The following is a 19,780-nucleotide window of genomic DNA, read 5'->3' on the forward strand; positions in this document are numbered from 1 at the left end:
CACCCCCTTCACAACACAACCACACCCTAATCCCCCGGGATAAAAATCCACCTGAGATCCCGCACTTCTGCCACCTCCCTCCTCCCCTTCATCACTACAGTCAGTGAACGTGCCACCTATGACCAGTGCCTTGACCTCCTGCTTCCAGCCTCACCCTTGACTCTCTCTGATCTGGCTTCTCCTCTCTCCCCTGAAAAGGGAACACGCCTGCTTTACATGGCTGCCTATAAACAAAGTCCTCTGCTCCTCGCCTTTTCCTTCCTATATGGGGAGCGGTACCCTGTTCAGGGCCTCAGGACGGTGGGGGCAAGAGCTTTCCTCACCAGTGGTTACATGGTCTCTCCCCTTCAATTCCACATTTGATTCCTTCCCTCTTTTCTCGCTCCCTCAGCCCCTTTGGCTGCCTTAACTCAGCCTTGCTTGTTTGCTGCCCTTCTCTTTGCTCTAACAGTGATATCTATTCTTGTTTGGTTGTCTTCCCTTCTGCTCAGATTAACAATAATCTACCCAGCTTGGAAAGAGATTTTAAAATACAGTAACTCCTTGCTTAACGTTATAGTTACATTCCTGAAAAATGCTACTTTAAGCAAAACCATGTTAAGCGAATCCAATTTCTCCATAAGAATTAATGTAAAGAGGGGGAGTTAGATTCCAGGGAAATTTTTTTCACCAGACAAAAGACATTTTATATATTTTATATATATATATATATATACACACAGCATACGTTTTAAACAAACAGTTTAATACTGTACACATTCTAAGCTTGGTTGAGGTGATGGAGTCAGAGGGTGGGATATTTCCCAGGGAATGTCTTACTGCTAAATGATGAACTATCACTCGGCTGAGCCCTCAAGGGTTAACACATTGTTGTTAATGTAGCCTCACACTCTACAAGGCAGCAGGAATGGAGGGAGGGGAGACAGCATGGCAGAGAGACAGAGACACACACCCTGTGTGAGAGAGAGAGACATGCATTGGCCCTTTAAGTACGCTGACCCCACTCTAAGTACACTGCCTTTTTAAGGTTTCAGAGTAGCAGCCCTGTTAGTCTGTATTCACAAAAAGAACAGGAGTACTTGTGGCACCTTAGAGACTAATAAATTTATTTGAGCATAAACTTTCGTGGGCTACAGCTCACTTCATCGGATGATTTAAGTAAATCAGCAAGTTGAGACAGCAGCCGCTGCCAGCAAGCTCTCTCCGTCCTGAGCCCTGTCATGTCCCCCCCGCTCTATGGAGAGCGGATAAGCGGAGGGCAGGAACGGGGGGTGGGGGACACTCTGACATTAGCACCCCTCTTCCCCCGCCTACTTGCACAGCAAGCAGGAGGCTCCCAGGAGCAGCTCCAGGGCAGAGGGCAGGAGCAGCACACAGCAGTGGAGAGAGGGACAGCTGAACTGCCGGCAATTGATAGCCTGCTGAGCAGCTGCTGAACAGGGAACTTAGGAGAGTGGGGAGTTGATGGGAGGCTGCCGGTTCACCCTGGTGCCAAGCCGCCACCAGCTTGCTCCAACGGGCTGCTCTTTCTGCCAGCAGTGGACAAAACAGGTGACTGCCACACAACGTTATAAGGGAGCATTGCGCAACTTTAAACAAGCATGTTCCCTAATTGATCAGCAACGAAACAATGGAACAACATTAACCGGGACGACTTTAAGTGAGGAGTTACTGTATCTGAATCACTTGAACTCTGGCTCTTCAGCCTAGGTCTCATTTGGGCCCAGACAGGGATGTCTGTCCAGTTCATACTGGGACTCTTTGAGGCAGGCTGGATCTCTCTCTAGGTTTTCAATAGTGCCACACAGGCACTGTGAAAACGAGTAACAGGACCATTGGCATATTTCCCTGCTGCAACTGGACCAGTGTTCTCGTGTGGTAATTCTTGCCAGAGCACAGAAATCCTGTGTCTGGGCCCCTAATGTCCAGGCCACAGAGACCTGCAGAGATTCCTCGCTCCTGACTGTGATACCATCTTGTAGCAATTGCCAATGTGCAAGCAATCATTCTGCAAAGCAGCAATGGTGCAGTGCTCCCCAGCGAAGGGGGCAGAGCCACACAGCTAGGTAACAGCAAGAAGCTGTTGCCCTGGTGTGTGAGAGATGACAGGACAAAAGATCTGAAGGGCTTTATACATCAAGAGAACGCAGCACCTTATAGGTAAATGAAGGTCCGAGACTCTATCTGCCCTGGGGATTTCAGCCACTGGTGCAGCTGCACTGATGCAAATCCTGGCACAGACAAGCAAAGTCGTCATGTGCCACTGTGCTGCTCACCCCTGTTTGAAACCAGAGTAAGCTGCACTGGTGCGAATCAGGATTCTGTCTGTCTTTCCTGGGGTTCTCACCAGGATAGCGTCACTGGTGGTTACCCAAAGATGGCTATAATGAGAGCAAATCCCAGCGTACACAAGACTACGGAGCACCCAGCACTCCAGTGCCTTTCAGATGGGGCAGAGAGCTCCTCCAGGGACCAGAGAGGGTTGGTTGGCGTTTCGGCCCATAATGAGCAAATTCCCTTTAAACCCGATGGGCATCACTAGGAGGGTGTGTGTAGCTTGCCTGCCAGGAAGGGTGGCACAGCAACCACCAGGAACAGGCTGACTCAGCTCAGTGAGAAGGAACTGCAGGCCACTTACAGAGTTCTGGACACTGGAGCATGACTCAGGTTGCTGGAAGGGGTTGGGGCTGTCCCTGCCCTCCGAACTAGGTGGGGCCGCGTTTTGTCGCACACGGGAGAGAGGCTGAATGACGCCCGGCTTGGTCTGCTTGTGCCCACACCACACAACAGGGAAAAGGTAGAGTAAGGGACAAGAGACAGAAAAGAGAGACAAGAAAAGTTAGGGCAGCAAGACATCCCTGGCATCCAAAAGAGGGGGGCAGATCCTGTTTGAAACTCTTGGGTGCAACTTCTCAGCCACACTGCCGACCCAGTCAGAGGCAGCAGGCTGTGAGAGGGATAAAGGCACCTTATCAATAGCCCCCACTGGTATGTGGGAGGGAGAGCAACAGCAGCTATCAAGCATCAGCCAACCCCCCAGGATGAAGATGTGCAGAATTAGACAAGCAATAAGGTCAGGGCAGGGCCCAGTGGCTCCACACAAGCCCAGGGCACAAGCACAAGTCTACAATGCAAGCAGGCAGATGCCAGGGGTGCAGGAGGGAAGTGTAAGTAAGTAAGAGCCTGGGGAGAATGTGGGAGTCGTAAGTAGGAGATGCAGGTAACAAACAGCAGCTAGTGGCTGTTGTTGCCAGGAGTGAGAGAGTAAAGGATGAACAAGCACCGCGGGCTCCAGTGACAGATTGGGCCACAAGCAGGGATGTGAGAGGGGACGAGGGTGTTGAGGCTAAAACTAGAGCCCGTCACTCTGGGATGTTTTGAGGAAATGAACAAATGTGAGAAACTGGAGTGAGGGGTAGCAGAGAAGCAAGTAAGTGAGCGAAAGAGAGCACCCACCACGGGAATGAGAGCCACCAGAGCAAGGACCAGAGGGAGCAAGGCTATGGAATATTCACACTGAATTTTGAGAAAAGGGAAAAAATAAGCCTGTGTGCATTTGTGCAAATGTGAGGTCTGGCAGTGAGCAGCGTGAAAGGAAAGTAGAGAGCAAGGCCTGGCAGTGTGTAGCATGCAAGGAAAGTAAAGAGCAAGGCCTGGCAGTGAGTAGCGTGCAAGGAAAGTAGACAGCAAGGCCTGGCAGTGAGCAGTGTGCAAGGGAAGGAGAGTGTGTGGTCTGACAGTAAACAGAATGCGAGGAAAGCAGAGGGCAAGGCCTGGCAGTGAGCAGTGCGCAAGGAAAGGAGAGTGCTAGGCCTGGCAGTGAGCAGCGTGAAAGGAAAGTAGAGAGCAAGGCCTGGCAGTGAACAGCATGCAAGGAAAGGAGAGTGTGTGGCCTGGCAGTGAGCAGCATGCAAGAAAAGGAGAGTGTGTGGCCTGCTGGTAAGCAGTGTGCAAGGAAAGGAGAGTATGAGGCCTGGCAGTGAGCAGAGTGCAAGGAAAGGACAATGCAAAGCCTGGCAGTGAGCAGTGTGTAAAGGAGGGAGTGTGTGAGGCCTGGCAGTGAGCAAAGTACAAGGAAACCAGAGGGCAAGCCCTGGCAATGAGCAGCGTGTGAGAAAAAGAGAAGGTGAGGTCTGGTGGTGATCAGAGTGAAAGTAAAGGAGAGGGCGAGGCCAGGTGGTGAGCAGAATGGGAGGAGAGGAGAGGGCGAGGCCTAGCAGTGAGCAGAGTGCAAGGAAAGGAGAGGGCAAGGCGGGGCAGTGAGCAGAGTGCAAGGAAAGGAGAGGGAGAGGTGGGGCAGTGAGCCGAGTGCAAGGAAAGGAGAGGGCGAGGCCTGGCAGTGAGCCGAGTGCAAGGAAAGGAGAGGGTGGGGTGGGGCAGTGAGCCAAATGCAAGGAAAGGAGAGGACGGGGTGGGGCAGTGAGCCAAATGCAAGGAAAGGAGAGGACGGGGTGGGGCAGTGAGCCAAATGCAAGGAAAGGAGAGGACGGGGTGGGGAGGTGAGCCGAGTGCAAGGAAAGGAGAGGACGAGCCCTGGCAGTGAGCAGAGTGCAAGGAAAGGAGAGGGCGAGGTGGGGCAGTGAGCCGAGTACAAGGAAAGGAGAGGGCCAGCCCTGGCAGTGAGCAGAGTGCAAGGAAAGGAGAGGGCCAGCCCTGGCAGTGAGCAGAGTGCAAGGAAAGGAGAGGGCGAGCCCTGGCAGTGAGCAGAGTGCAAGGAAAGGAGAGGGCGAGGCAGGGCAGTGAGCCAAGTGCAAGGAAAGGAGAGGGCGAGCCCTGGCAGTGAGCTGAGTGCAAGGAAAGGAGAGGGCGAGGTGGGGCAGTGAGCTGAGTGCAAGGAAACGAGAGGGGGAGGCCTGGCGGTGAGCCAAGTGCAAGAAAAGGAGAGGGTGAGCCATGGAGGTGAGTAGGATGCCAAGCTTGGCATGGATCACAGTGTGAGGGAAGGAGAGGGTGAGCCCTGGCAGTGAGCCGAGTGTAAGGAAAGCAGAGGGCGCAGCCTGGCAGTGAGCAGAGTGCAAGGAAGGGAGAGTGCTGCGTGTGAAGAAAGGAGAGGTCAAAGCCTGGCAGTGAGCAGAGTGTGAAGGCGAGGGCGAGGCCTGGCAGTGAGCAGAGTGTTAGGAAAAGAGAGTTTGCGGTCTCGCAGTGAGCAGCGTTTGAAGAAGGGAGAGTGAGAGGCCTGGCAGTGACGAGTGTGCAAAGGAAGAATGAGAGGTCTGAGGACAGAAGCACTTACTGATTTGCTGTCATCCTGCGGTGGGATGAAGTTTATGGCAGCCTGAAAACAGACAAGAGAATGTAAATTGAGAGTCCTAGCTGGAGTCCCCTGCCCAATTTGGGAGCAGTACCAGAGCTCCCAATCTACCCCCCCCAGCTCCTCCTGTCATGTGCAGGGAGAGGCCTGGAGTTCTCATTCTGCGCAGCCCATGGCACCAACCCAGTGCCACCCCAGCATAGCCTGTCCTAGCCCTGGCTTAACATCTCGCGCTCTCATAGCTTGTTACTGAGCTTGAGCAAAGCAACTGACACCACAGCTTTTCTGCCCTGAAGCGCTCACAGACACCAGCCCAGCAGCAGCGAGCAACAAGGAGCAGCGGTGGAGCAGCTTCTATCCCCTTGGGGCCCTGGCCCTACAACTGCTCCCCACAGCACAAGTCTCAGCAAATACCAAGTCCGTGAGACGATGGAGCCAAGGAACGTGCTAAGAGCAGCAGCATACACTGCACACCAAGAGGCACTTACAAAGCGAGTCTCCCTGCCTGACAGGTGAGCAGGCCGAAGGGCTGCAGGTGGCTGGAGAGGGGCGCCAGGGAGAACAGAGAGGGGAGAGAACCAGAGAAACACTGAAGACACCAGAGTTCCTGCAGGAAAGGCAGAGACAAGCACCCCTTTCCCCAGAACTGAAACGCCCTTTCCCCAAGCCCCATAGCGAGCATGCTCACCCTTTTCTAACCCACGGCAGAGAGAGGAGCCCCCACCCCAACTGCTCCTGACCTGCCACAGAAAAAGGACCAAGCACCTGCTGCTCAGCAGGGAACAACCCCTTCCCCACTGCCTCCACCCCACCACGTGCAGAGAGGGGAGGCCTTGTTGGCTTCTCCCCTGCCAAAGGATCACAGGATTTATCAGAAGGGACCATTATGATCACCTAGTCTGACCTTCTGCATAGCTCCGGCCAGAGAACTTCAGGTAGGAATTCCTTTGAGCCCAGTAACTTGTGATTGAACTAGGCTTGAATAAAGACTGGGAGTGGATGGGTCATTACACAAAGTAAAATTATTTCCCCATGTTTATTTCCCCCCCCTACTGTTCCTCATACGTTCTTGTCAACTGCTGGAAATGGCCCACCTTGATTATCACTACAAAAGGTTTTTTTTTCTCTCCTGCTGGTAACAGCTCATCTTAAGTGATTACTCTGCTTACTGTGTGTATGGTAACACCCCTTGTTTCATGTACTCTGTGTATATAAAATCTCCCCACTGTATTTTCCACTGAATGCATCCGATGAAGTGAGCTGTAGCTCACGAAAGCTTATGCTCAAATAAATTTGTTAGTCTCTAAGGTGCCACAAGTCCTCCTGTTCTTTTTGTGGATACAGACTAACACGACTGCTACTCTGAAACCTGACCTAGAGTGTGTCTTTTACATTATGAGATGCACATATCTGAAGGCCAGAAGGGATGATTATGATTATCTAGTTTGGCCTCTTGTCTATGACAGACAAAAGAACCCCGCGCAGTAACTCCTGCATCAAGCCCATCAATCTTGTTTCAGCAAGAGCATATATTTCACCAAGATCTAGCTTAGTTATAAAGATCAAAAGTGATGGAGAATTTGGGACATCCCTAAGAAAGTTGATCCAATGGTTAATTATCTTCACTGTTAAAAATGTGCAACTTATTTCTAATCTGAATTTGTCTAGCATCAGCTTCCAGCCAATGGATATGGGTTTTTTTGGCCAGTTTAAAGAGCCATCTTTTCTAGCTGGACTGAAGAGCCATACCACTGTCAGAAATCCCTTCCTCATGTAGGTATTTGTAAAGCATGATCAAGTCACTTCTTAACTTTCTCTTGGATAAACTAAATAGATTTGTTTCAGAGTAACAGCCGTGTTAGTCTGTATTCGCAGAAAGAAAAGGAGTACTTGTGGCACCTTAGAGACTAACGAATTTATTTGAGCATGAGCTTTCGTGAGCTACAGCTCACTTCATCAGATGCATACCGTGGAAACTGCAGCAGACTCTATATATACACAGAGAATATGAAACAATACCTCCTCCCACCCCACTGTCCTGCTGGTAATAGCTTATCTAAAAGCCATTTCCAGCACAAATCCAGGTTTTCTCACCCTCCACCCCCCCACACAAATTCACTCTCCTGCTGGTGATAGCCCATCCAAAGTGACAACTCTTTACACAATGTGCATGATAATGAAGTTAGGCCATTTCCTGCACAAATCCAGGTTCTCTCACTCCCTCACCCCCCTCCAAAAACCCACCCCCATACACACACAAACTCACTCTCCTGCTGGTAATAGCTCATCCAAACTGGCCACTCTCCAAGTTTAAATCCAAGTTAAACCAGAACATCGGGGGGGGGGTAGGAAAAAACAAGAGGAAATAGGCTACCTTGCATAATGACTTAGCCACTCCCAGTCTCTATTTAAGCCTAAATTAATAGTATCCAATTTGCAAATGAATTCCAATTCAGCAGTTTCTCGCTGGAGTCTGGATTTGAAGTTTTTTTGTTTTAAGATAGCGACCTTCATGTCTGTGATTGCGTGACCAGAGAGATTGAAGTGTTCTCCGACTGGTTTATGAATGTTATAATTCTTGACATCTGATTTGTGTCCATTTATTCTTTTACGTAGAGACTGTCCAGTTTGACCAATGTACATGGCAGAGGGGCATTGCTGGCACATGATGGCATAAATCAAATTGGTGGATGTGCAGGTGAACGAGCCTCTGATAGTGTGGCTGATGTTATTAGGCCCTGTGATGGTGTCCCCTGAATAGATATGTGGGCACAATTGGCAACGGGCTTTGTTGCAAGGATAAGTTCCTGGGTTAGTGGTTCTGTTGTGTGGTATGTGGTTGTTGGTGAGTATTTGCTTCAGGTTGCGGGGCTGTCTGTAGGCAAGGACTGGCCTGTCTCCCAAGATTTGTGAGAGTGTTGGGTCATCCTTTAGGATAGGTTGTAGATCCTTAATAATGCGTTGGAGGGGTTTTAGTTGGGGGCTGAAGGTGACGGCTAGTGGCGTTCTGTTATTTTCTTTGTTAGGCCTGTCCTGTAGTAGGTAACTTCTGGGAACTCTTCTGGCTCTATCAATCTGTTTCTTTACTTCCGCAGGTGGGTATTGTAGTTGTAAGAAAGCTTGACAGAGATCTTGTAGGTGTTTGTCTCTGTCTGAGGGGTTGGAGCAAATGCGGTTGTATCGCAGAGCTTGGCTGTAGACGATGGATCGTGTGGTGTGGTCAGGGTGAAAGCTGGAGGCATGCAGGTAGGAATAGCGGTCAGTAGGTTTCCGGTATAGGGTGGTGTTTATGTGACCATTGTTTATTAGCACTGTAGTGTCCAGGAAGTGTATCTCTTGTGTGGACTGGACCAGGCTGAGGTTGGTGGTGGGATGGAAATTGTTGAAATCATGGTGGAATTCCTCAAGGGCTTCTTTTCCATGGGTCCAGATGATGAAGATGTCATCAATATAGCGCAAGTAGAGTAGGGGCTTTAGGGGACGAGAGCTGAGGAAGCGTTGTTCTAAATCAGCCATAAAAATGTTGGCATACTGTGGGGCCATGCGGGTACCCATAGCAGTGCCGCTGATCTGAAGGTATACATTGTCCCCAAATGTGAAATAGTTATGGGTAAGGACAAAGTCACAAAGTTCAGCCACCAGGTTAGCCGTGACATTATCGGGGATAGTGTTCCTGACGGCTTGTAGTCCATCTTTGTGTGGAATGTTGGTGTAGAGGGCTTCTACATCCATAGTGGCCAGGATGGTGTTATCAGGAAGATCACCGATGGATTGAAGTTTCCTCAGGAAGTCAGTGGTGTCTCGAAGGTAGCTGGGAGTGCTGGTAGCGTAGGGCCTGAGGAGGGAGTCTACATAGCCAGACAATCCTGCTGTCAGGGTGCCAATGCCTGAGATGATGGGGCGCCCAGGAGTTCCAGGTTTATGGATCTTGGGTAGTAGATAGAATATCCCAGGTCGGGGTTCCAGGGGTGTGTCTGTGCGGATTTGATCCTGTGCTTTTTCAGGAAGTTTCTTGAGCAAATGCTGTAGTTGCTTGTGGTAACTCTCAGTGGGATCAGAGGGTAATGGCTTGTAGAAACTCGTGTTGGAGAGCTGCCGAGCAGCCTCTTGTTCATATTCCGACCTATTCATGATGACAACAGCACCTCCTTTGTCAGCCTTTTTGATTATGATGTCAGAGTTGTTTCTGAGGCTGTGGATGGCATTGCGTTCCGCATGGCTGAGATTATGGGGCAAGTGATGCTGCTTTTCCACAATTTCAGCCCGTGCACGTCGGCGGAAGCACTCTATGTAGAAGTCCAGTCTGCTGTTTCGACCTTCAGGAGGAGTCCACCTAGAATCCTTCTTTCTGTAGTGTTGGTAGGGAGACCTCTGTGGATTAGTATGTTGTTCAGAGGTATTTTGGAAATATTCCTTGAGTCGGAGACGTCGAAAATAGGATTCTAGGTCACCACAGAACTGTATCATGTTCGTAGGGGTGGAGGGGCAGAAGGAGAGGCCCCGGGATAGAACAGCTGCTTCTGCTGGGCTGAGAGTATAGTTGGATAGGTTAACAATATTGCTAGGTGGGTTGAGGGAACCATTGCTGTGGCCCCTTGTAGCATGTAGTAGTTTAGAAAGTTTAGTGTCCTTTTTCTTTTGTAGAGAAGCAAAGTGTGCGTTGTAAATGGCTTGTCTAGTTTTAGTAAAATCCAGCCACGAGGAAGTTTGTGTGGAAGGTTGGTTTTTTATGAGAGTATCCATTTTTGAGAGCTCATTCTTAATCTGTCCCTGTTTGCTGTAGAGGATGTTGATCAGGTGATTCCGCAGTTTCTTTGAGAGCGTGTGGCACAAGCTGTCAGCATAGTCTGTGTGGTATGTAGATTGTAATGGATTTTTTACCTTCAGTCCTTTTGGTACGATGTCCATCTGTTTGCATTTGGAAAGGAAGATGATGTCTGTCTGTATCTGTGCAAGTTTTTTCATGCAGTTGATAGATTTCCACTCCATACGGCTAAATGCAGTGCCTTGCATAATGACAGGTATTGTTTCATATTCTCTGTGTATATATAGAGTCTGCTGCAGTTTCCACGGTATGCATCTGATGAAGTGAGCTGTAGCTCACGAAAGCTCATGCTCAAATAAATTCGTTAGTCTCTAAGGTGCCACAAGTACTCCTTTTCTTTCTGTAAATAGATTTGGACTCTACAAGATAGTTTTTCCAGACCTTGAATCATTCTTGTAGCTCTTTTCAGAACCTGTTCCAGTTTTTCAACATCCTTTTTGAAGTGTGGACACCAGAAATGGACACCATATCCAGTAATGGTTTCATTAATGCCAAATAAAAAGGCAATACCACCTGCCTACTCCCACCTGTTAATTCCCTGCTTGCATGTCTGAGGGTCACATTCACCATCTTAACTACAGCATTACATTAAGTACTTTTCAGTGCCACTGCATTTCAGAATACAGTCCAATCTTGTAAGTCCTACATTCTTTGTTCTTAGATATATGAACTTGCATTTAGCTATAATAAAACATATGTTGTTCAAATGAGCCCACCGTACCAAGTGATCCAGATTGGTCTGTATAAGTGACCTGTCCCCATCATTATTTACCACACCACCAATTTTTGGATCATCTGCAAACTTTACTAGCAATGATTTTGTTTTTTCTTCCATATCATTGATAATGACAGTGAATAACACTGGGTCAAGAATAAATCACAGTGCGAGCCCATTAAAACATCTCCTTTGATAACAATTCTTTTTTTATAATTACATTTTGTGAGCTATACATTAACCAGATATTAATCCATTTAATGTAGGCCACATTGATTTTGTTGGGCTAACTGTTCTAAATGTCAGAATGTCAATTGTCTGCATTTCCTAACAGCTTATTTGTACTCATCGCTAGCAGCTTCCCCATTTTTCCATTTATATAAAGTCCAAGTTGACTACCCCAATCTTCCAAGGTAGAGAAGAGTATCATCAATCATTCAAGCATATCTGCTAGTTATATGGTATCTGCATAAGCTAAAGAGCTCAATTCTAGATCACCCAACATCACGCCATTCAACTTGTATACCATTCTGAATATCAAATTTAGGAATCTGTTGAAAAGTGACGGTGCTTCCATACCCACTTGCTGTACACCAAACTTTGACTTGAACCAGTTGCTTAATATTCCACCAATTCTTATGGCACTACAGGAGTTTTCATACATAACTTTTATAATTGCAGTTGTCCTATCTGGAACTCCATATGATTTTAACTGCTTTCTACAATGCTTCCCTCCAAACCAAATCAAATGCCTTTGTGAAGTCAATGAAAACAGCAAACATTTTCAATCCCCATTCTCACTTTTTTCCATCAACTGTTGGCATGTGAATATCTCATCAATGCAACTTTGGCGTGGTCTGAAGCCACACTGTTCCTCACCTACTACTTCTTCTAAAACTGGCTTTAATCTGTTGCCAATTGCTTTCATCATGATTTCTTCCTGTACTGGTAATCTAAGCTTATACCTCTAAAATTATTCAGATCCGCATGATCTCCTTTCTTCATGACTGGTACAACTACTGCCTTTAGCCAGTCATGCATTCACTCCCTCTGGGGCACCTGGCATTGGCTGCTGCCGGCAGACAGGATGCTGGTCTGGATGGACCTTTGGTCTGACCCAGTCTGGCCTTTCTTATGTTCTTATGCAGTACCTCCTCTTGCTCCCATACCTTCTTATATATTTTTCCTAGAGCTTTGATAGCACTTGTCCCACCAACTTTTAACAGCTCAGCTGTTATGTCTATTTCCTACAACTTTCCCATTTTTAACTACTTCACTGCTCTTTCTATTTCTTCTCCGGATGGTGGTTCAGTGCTGCTATCCATTCTGCCTTGCAAGCTTCCCTGTTCATTTAGTATGTCTAGACGGGGTTCAGCACTTTGTCCAAATGTTCCTTCCCTGCTTTCAGGCCCTCTTCAGGAATTGTTCTCAGTTCACCAATAGCCTTTCTTACAACTTGCATAGTTGGCCTAATGGTATTTTCCATAGAACATAGCCTTTTTGTACATTGTTTTCATAGATTGTTTTCCTGACACCTCCTCTAATTGTTCAGCCTCTTCTCTTCAGAACTTTTGCTTGTCCAATCTGTCATTTCTTCACTGCTTTGCATAACACTTTTATTTCTTCCACTTTCCCAGCAGTCTTGGCTGTTTTGCTGTAATGCCAAGAAGACGAAGTGGGTGCATCTCGGAAAAGGGACAAGCGATAAAGTGTTGAAATGCAGCAGTAGAGAAGCTATAGAACAAGTAAAATGTTACATGTACCTAGGAAGCTTGATCATTGTTGATGGTTCCATCAAGAATGAAGTTAAAAGGAGATTTGCTTTAGCTACAAGTGCTACATAGATATTGATGAAATTACGGACTGATAAACATGTTATATTTGGTACCAACATGAAAATTTATCAGACTAGTGTACTAACAGTATTACTCTTAGGTCTGGAAGCAGCTGCTTTAAATGAAACAGACATTAGAAAGCTGGAAGCAGTAGAAGTTGGCAGGTGGAAATAAAGAAGACAAAGTAGGATGTGAAGTCAGGGTATGGTATTGGCTGTAACTGAAAGGATTACAGTGGTGGGGACACTATAGACGACAGAGGATAGGATGCCAAAGAAAATAACGCAACGCAACCAAGATCAGCCAAACCTAGAGGCCGACCACCGATGAGATGGCAGAACATCACACACATTGGCAAGATCAAGCTGTGTTTAATGGAGAAACAAGCCACAGACAGGACTGAAGTTCCTGGTGTTTGTAAAGATTCTTTGGGATGAGAATTATATATAAATTGGTCATTTCACCTCCTCTCTTAACCAGGATGGTTTTTTAATCAAAGTAGCCTTTTTTCATGATTGCAGAATTGCACTTTTTTGAGCAGCTAATAAAACATTATTAAACAACTCTCAATTATAAGGAACATTTTTGTTTATTGCAGTGTGGTTGTAGCCATGTCAGTCCCAGGATATCAGAGACACAAGGTGCGTGAGGTAATATCTTTTATTGGACTAACTTCTGTTGGTGAGAGAGACAAGCTTTTGGGCTGACACAGAGCTCTTCTTCAGGCCTGGGAAAGATACTCAGAATATCACAGCTAAATATAAGGTTGCTTACAGGCTTAGTGGATCATAGATTGTTGTAACGAGATACAAATCTAGTGCCTTTACTGAGTCCATGATTTTTAGTGTCTAACAAAGAAGTGAATTTAATGTCCCAGACTTGTCTTTTGAAGGTGTTGTACAGGCTTCCTTTGAGGATGAGGACTAAGAGGTCAGATATGGAGGGAGCACTTTGTGAAAAATGTTCGCTCAGGGGTGAATTGGTGTTTTTGTCTTTTATCATTTTCCTGTGTGAATTCATTCGAGAGAGAAGTGATTGTCTCGTTATACCCACACAGTTGTTATTGGGGCCTCCAGTTCACTGGATGAAGTACATTTTTCTTTCCACTCAGCTTTGTTGTGATAATTGGACCTACAGATTTACCCCAAATTGTGAGCTCAACTGTAAAAGTACATGAAAGTTTGAAAGCATCACAATAATCTACAATTGATGTTGATGAGAAAAGTTGCAAAAGGGAGCAGAAAGACTAAATTAGTACAAGCAAAAAGGTCTACTGAGGGTGACCAGATGTCCCGATTTTATAGGGACAGTCCCGATATTTGGGGCTTTGTCTTATATAGGCGCCTGTTGCCCTCCACCCCATCCCGATTTTTCACACTTGCTATCTGGTCACCCTACCTGATATAATTCAAGGACCGTGTCATAGTTGGGTGGTTAAAGACAGAGTACCAGTCTGCTGGAGGGAGGAAGGCATGAACAGCTGCTAGGTGGACTTGTAATGAGGTGATCAAGATTTCAGGGTTCTTTAGAGACAGGAGGTAATCTAAAATGATAGGGGATGCTTGAAGAGACTGGGTGAGACTGATTGTGCTGCACCCAGGCAGAGAAGTGTTTTCATTTAGCCAAATAACAGGTTCTGGTCGATTCTTTTCTACTGTGTAAGTATAGCCTGGACAGGGGATAAACAAGAGCGCTCTACTTCCGATGGCCATCCAAACACCAGGCCATGAGGTGGAGAGAACCTGGGTTGAGGTATTTGGCCCTGCTCCTGTCCTGCATCTGGAGTTCTGAGAAGGGGTGGATTTTGATTGGAGTGTGGGCTGACACTGACAAAACTGTCTGGGATTATGGCTCCTCTGGAACAATACAGGGGAAGTTTTCTGTTCGTTTCTGATGCAAAGAGGTTCCATAGAGGTGTGCCCCACTGTGTGAAAATGTCTGTAAGAACATGTATTTCCCACTCGTGGTCCACTGAGAAGCACCTGCTGAGGTTGTCTGCTAAGGAGTTGTGAACTTGCAGGAGGTATGCCATCTGGATTGTGATGTTGGGCCTGATGCACCAGTTCCGAAGCCTGACTGCCTCTAGACACAGTGGGAGAGATCTCGCTTCTCCCTGTTTGTTTATGTAGACGACGGTGATGATACTGTCTGACATCACCTGGAGGTGGAGGGTGCGAATGAATGGGAGGAAGGCCTTCCATGCAAGGGTGAGCTCCCACAGCTCCAGCATGTTGATATATAGTCTGGCCTCCTGTGGGATCCATATGCCCTGAGCAATGTGACTGTTCAGGTGGGTACCCCACCCCAGAAGGGATGCATTCATGTACAATGGTGACAGTGGCAGTGGATAAGGGAATTCCCAGTCGTACCTTATCTGGGTTTGATCACCAAACGAAGGTGGAGGTGATCCTGGTAGGAATGGTCACATTGGAGTTGATGTGGTTTGTTGGGCTAGTGGACCGAATTGAGCCAGGCCTGCAGGCAATGTAGATGAAGCATGGCAAAGGGTGTGCCATATGACTTAGAAGCAATAGGCATATTTACACTGTAGTCCTTGGTCTGCAGGAAATCAAAGAATTAGGTTGTGCATAGTTTGAAACCTAAGAGGAAGGTTCTTGCAGAAACAGAGTCCCGATAAAGTTTATTGTCCTCGTGGGGGATAAAACAGACTTTTCTCTGTTTGTACGAACCCCCACAGCTGCAAGACTTTGAACAAGGAATTGAATAGCCGACCAGCCCTCCTGTCAGTGTGACCTACCAGGAGCCATTTGTCAAGATATGGAAAGACTATGTAGCCCTGATAGCTCATCCAGGCCACTGCCTCAGAGAAAACTTTAGTAATCACTCTGGGTGCCATCACTAGCCCAAAGGGGAGGACTCAAAATTGGAAATGCTCCCAACCCACCGTAAACTGTAGGAACCTCCTGTGGGAGGGGTGAATGTCTATATGAAAATATGAGTACTTCGTGCTGAGAGCCACGAACCACATCCCTTCTTGAAGAGAGAGGTTTGCAATCACGAATGCTCCCCATAATAATACCAGGGGCCAAGCTTCTGGATGCTGTATCTGCTGCATCAGCTGCAGCCTGAAGAACCATTTTCGCTACCAACTTGCCTTTCTCTAGAAGAGAGAGGAGCTGGGCTCTGTCCTCAGAGGAAAGTTTGTCCTGAAAAGCTACCAGCCTAGAGTAGTTATTAAAGTCCTATTTACCTAACAGGAACTGGTAACTGGTGATGAGGAATTGCAAACCTGCAGAGAAGAAGGCCTTTCTCCCCAGGAGGTCCAGTCTCTTAGAGCCATTATCTGATGGGTGGTCCTTAGGTATTGTAATCTATTACATTCCATAGCAGCCTGTACCACTAGGGAGTTGTGGGGTAGGGTGGGAGAACAGAAATTCAGCTCCATTTGCCGGGATGAAATACCACAGCCTCCTTAAGTGTGGGGGCGTAGGATGCTGGGGTGTGCCAGACCAATCTCGCCGGTTCCAGTATGGCCTCATTAACTGGGAAGGCTAACTTACTTGGGCCCTGAAGCTGCAGAATGTTCCACAGTCAGTAATGTGGGTCTTGGACTTCCTCCAGAGATATATGAAGATTACTAGCCTCTCTTCGTAGTAAGTTCTGGTATTGCTTATAGTTGTCTGGTGGGGATGAGGAAGAAGGAGAGTCTGCCTCATCTGGGGAAGAGTAGGAGATTCCCGTTGGAACCATCAGTTAAATCCTGAGCATGTGGGCAAGACCCACCAGGCAGATACTTGGAAAACATGCCATTGTAGGCATTCTCATCATACCATCCCCTCCATAAACTTATCAAGCTCAGTCTTGAAGCCAATTAGGTTTTTTGCCCCACTTGGGCATACTTGGAAGGCTGCTCCAGAACTTCACCCTTCTGATGGTTAGAAACCTTCATCCAGTTTCAAGCCTAAACTTGTTGATGGCCGGTTTATAGCCATTTGTTCTTGTGTCCATAACTCCTCTGCCTCCCTGGTATTTATCCCTCTGATGTACTTATAGAGAGCAATCATATCTCCCCTGAGCCTTCTTTTGGTTAGGTTAACCTAGTCAAGCTCTTTGAGTCTCCTCTGATAAGGCAGATTTTCCATTCCTCGGATCATCCTAGTAGCCCTTCTTTGCACCTGTTCCAGTTTGAATTTATCTTTCTTAAACATGGGAGACCACAATTCACACAATATTCAAGATGAGGTCTCACCAGTGCCTTGTATAATGATACTAACACTTCCCTGTCTCTATTGGAAATATCTCGTCTGATGCGTCCCAGGACTGCATTAGACTTTTTCACTGCCGCATCCCATTGACAGCTCATAGTCATACTGTGATCAATCAATATACCCAGGTCTTTCTTCTCCTCTGTCACTTCCAACTGATAAGTCCCCAGCTTATAGCATAAATTCTTGTTGTTAGTACCTAAATGCATGATCTTGCACTTTGCACTATTAAACTTCATCCCATTTCTATTACTCCACTTTACAAGGTCATCCAGATCTTCTTGTATGATATTCCAGTCCTCCTCCCTATTCACAATACCTCCCAACTTTGTGTCTATCCGCAAATTTTATTAGCACGTTCCCACTTTTTGTGCCAAGGTTAGTACTAAAAATGTTAAATAAGATTGGTCTCAAGACTGATCCCTGAGAAATGTCACTTGTAATCTCCCTCCAGCCTGACAGTTCACCCAATGTACTCACCCCTTTAACCAGTTCCTTATTCACTTTTCAATTCTCATATTAATCTCCATCTTCTTCAATTTAACTAATAATTTCCCTCATTGGGAATTTGTCCTTATGCCCATGAGAGTATCCCTTGCTTTCATGGAGCGAAGCCCTGTAGTATCTTTGGGCTTAGAAACCAAGGGCTCCACTCATAAGCACTTGGCCGAAGACATGCTGCTCCTTTGGTGAGGCTGATGTACAGGGCAGGTCTCCCTGGCCCAGATCAGAGAGGGGCCTCATGGCCTTCTCCATTAAGAGTTTCTATGGCAAAGCTCAAAGGCTTCGTGCATTCTCAGTGGCAACAAGTGACAAATGCTGGACTTCAACGAAATGTGTGTCTCACCAAGACAGTAGCGGCAGCATTGGTGTTCATCACTGACAAAGAAGGATCTAGGGCAAGAGATGCTGTTTTTGAAGCCTGGGACTCTAGGCATAGCCCCCCCGATCACAGAGAGGGAGTCCCCGGTCCGGGGAAACAAACTACACTAAGTATACAAAAACTAACTGTACGAAGTTAAAAGAATAACTATTTACAATTTTATTTACAGGTTTTCTGAAAAGGTGAAGCAGGAGAGGACACTGGATTCCGACTCAGGCCCTGAGATGGTAAGAAGGAAGTGATGGGGCGTCGACCCAGACTCCCTTTCATACCCTCACTTGAGAGCATAAGAAGATCTATTGTGCATGTGTAGGCCAACGGACACTGCTTGTTAAAGTCTCTGGACTTGGGCGCATGGTGTGCATGCATATCCACACATGTGGAATACACACAGGGACCAGCACTTGAAGAAGAACCGTTTCTTCTTCTATGGGTGATTACACGTCTCACAAACAGATTATCCTGGAGGTGGGCCCATGAATGGAGAATAACTCATCTGAAACTAGCATAATTCCTGGATTGATAGGAAATGGCGTAACAAGTAGCAAAGATGTGGACTGATGACAAAGTTGCTGCTTTGCAAATTTCCCGAATAGGCATTTGTTCCAGTCAATGGGCCACCCCTCTAGTCAAATGGGCCAGCACTCTACCTGGTGGAGTCACATTTGTCAGCTGTTACCACAAACAAATGAATGAAGAAATGCACGAGGAAATCTTCTGAGTGGAAACCATCTGGCCTTTCATTCTGTCTGCAACTGCAATAAACAACTGTGTTGAGGGCTGAAAACACTGAGTGTGGTCCAGGTAGAAGGCTAAAGTTCCTCTCACATCTAAAGAATGACGTTTCTCCTCATCTCTCTGAGAGTGAGACCAGGAAGAAAGTTGGAAAATAAATTGCCTGGTTAATGTAAAAATTGAACACCATCCTTGTCAGGAACTTCAGGTGAGGGTGGAGATAGACTTTATCCTTCTGAAAAATCATATATAAAGGATCTGACACTAATGCTTTCAAATCACCCACCCTCCTCACCCAAGTTATCACAATTAAAAATGACACTTTCATAGAGAGGTGAATAAGGGAGTAAGTTTCAAGAGGTTCAAAAAGGGGCCCCATTAATTTTGCCAACGCCAGATCAGATGCCATTGGGGAATAGGTTCTTGCACCTGTGGATATAATCTGTCCAACCCCTTTAGAAATCTGGTGGTGAAGGGGGTTGGAAAAAAGGACATCTATTATCCACAAGGGGTGAAATGCAGAAATAGCCGCCAAATGTACAGTGATGCGTCTGTGGCTTAACAACCATGTAAAAGAAGCAGTGAGAGATAAAAAGGCATCTTTTAAAAAGTGGAAGTCAAATCCTAGTGAGGTAAATAGAAAGGAACATAAACACTGCCAAATAAAGTGCAAAAATGTAATAAGAAAAGCCAAAAAGGAGTTTGAAGAACAGCTAGCCAAAAACTCAGAAGGTAATAACAAAATGTTATTTAAGTATATCAGAAGCAGGAAGCCTGCTAAACAACCAGTGGGGCCTCTGGACGATCGAGATACAAAAGGAGCACTTAAAGACGATAAAGTCATTGCAGAGAAATTAAATGAATTCTTTGCTTCAGTCTTCACGGCTGAGGATGTTAGGGAGATTCCCAAACCAGAGCTGTCTTTTGTAGGGACAAATCTGAGGAATTGTCACAGACTGAAGTGTCACTAAAGGAGGTTCTGGAATTAATTGAGAAACTTAACAGTAACAAGTCACCAGGACCAGATGGCATTCACCCAAGAGTTCTGAAAGAAGTCAAAAGTGAAATTGCGGAACTATTAACTATGGTTTGTAACCTGTCCTTTAAATCAGCTTCTGTACCCAATGATTGGAAGATAGCTAATGTAATGCCAATATTTAAGAAGGGCTCTAGACGTGATCCCGGCAATTACAGACCGGTAAGTCTAACGTTAGTTCTGGGCAAATTAGTTGAAACAATAGTAAAGAATAAAATTGTCAGACACATAGAAGAACATGAATTGTTGGGCAAAAGTCAACATGGTTTCTGTA

The 19,780-nt window shown here is 46.5% G+C and overlaps 1 protein-coding gene across 18 annotated transcripts in view; it reads right to left on the reverse strand.

Annotated features, from left to right (window-relative positions):
- Window positions 1-19,780, reverse strand: part of SCRIB (scribble planar cell polarity protein) — a 238,448-nt gene that overhangs the window by 66,090 nt on the left and 152,578 nt on the right. For 9 of the 18 annotated variants that reach the window (XM_077809562.1, XM_077809575.1, XM_077809561.1 and 6 more), the window contains 3 exons: window positions 5,740-5,790; window positions 5,234-5,275; window positions 2,639-2,764 (listed from right to left, as the gene is read on the reverse strand). The exons of 1 other annotated variant lie outside the window; for it this stretch is intronic. In XM_077809562.1, the coding sequence (XP_077665688.1) occupies window positions 2,639-2,764; window positions 5,234-5,275; window positions 5,740-5,790 (219 nt within the window). The remainder of the gene's footprint in view (window positions 1-2,638; window positions 2,765-5,233; window positions 5,276-5,739; window positions 5,791-19,780) is intronic. 8 more of the 18 variants (XM_077809577.1, XM_077809574.1, XM_077809576.1 and 5 more) reach the window with 3 other exon arrangements.

This window comes from Eretmochelys imbricata, chromosome 2 (assembly GCF_965152235.1).
Source record: "Eretmochelys imbricata isolate rEreImb1 chromosome 2, rEreImb1.hap1, whole genome shotgun sequence".
Classification (NCBI taxonomy): Eukaryota; Metazoa; Chordata; order Testudines; family Cheloniidae; genus Eretmochelys; species Eretmochelys imbricata.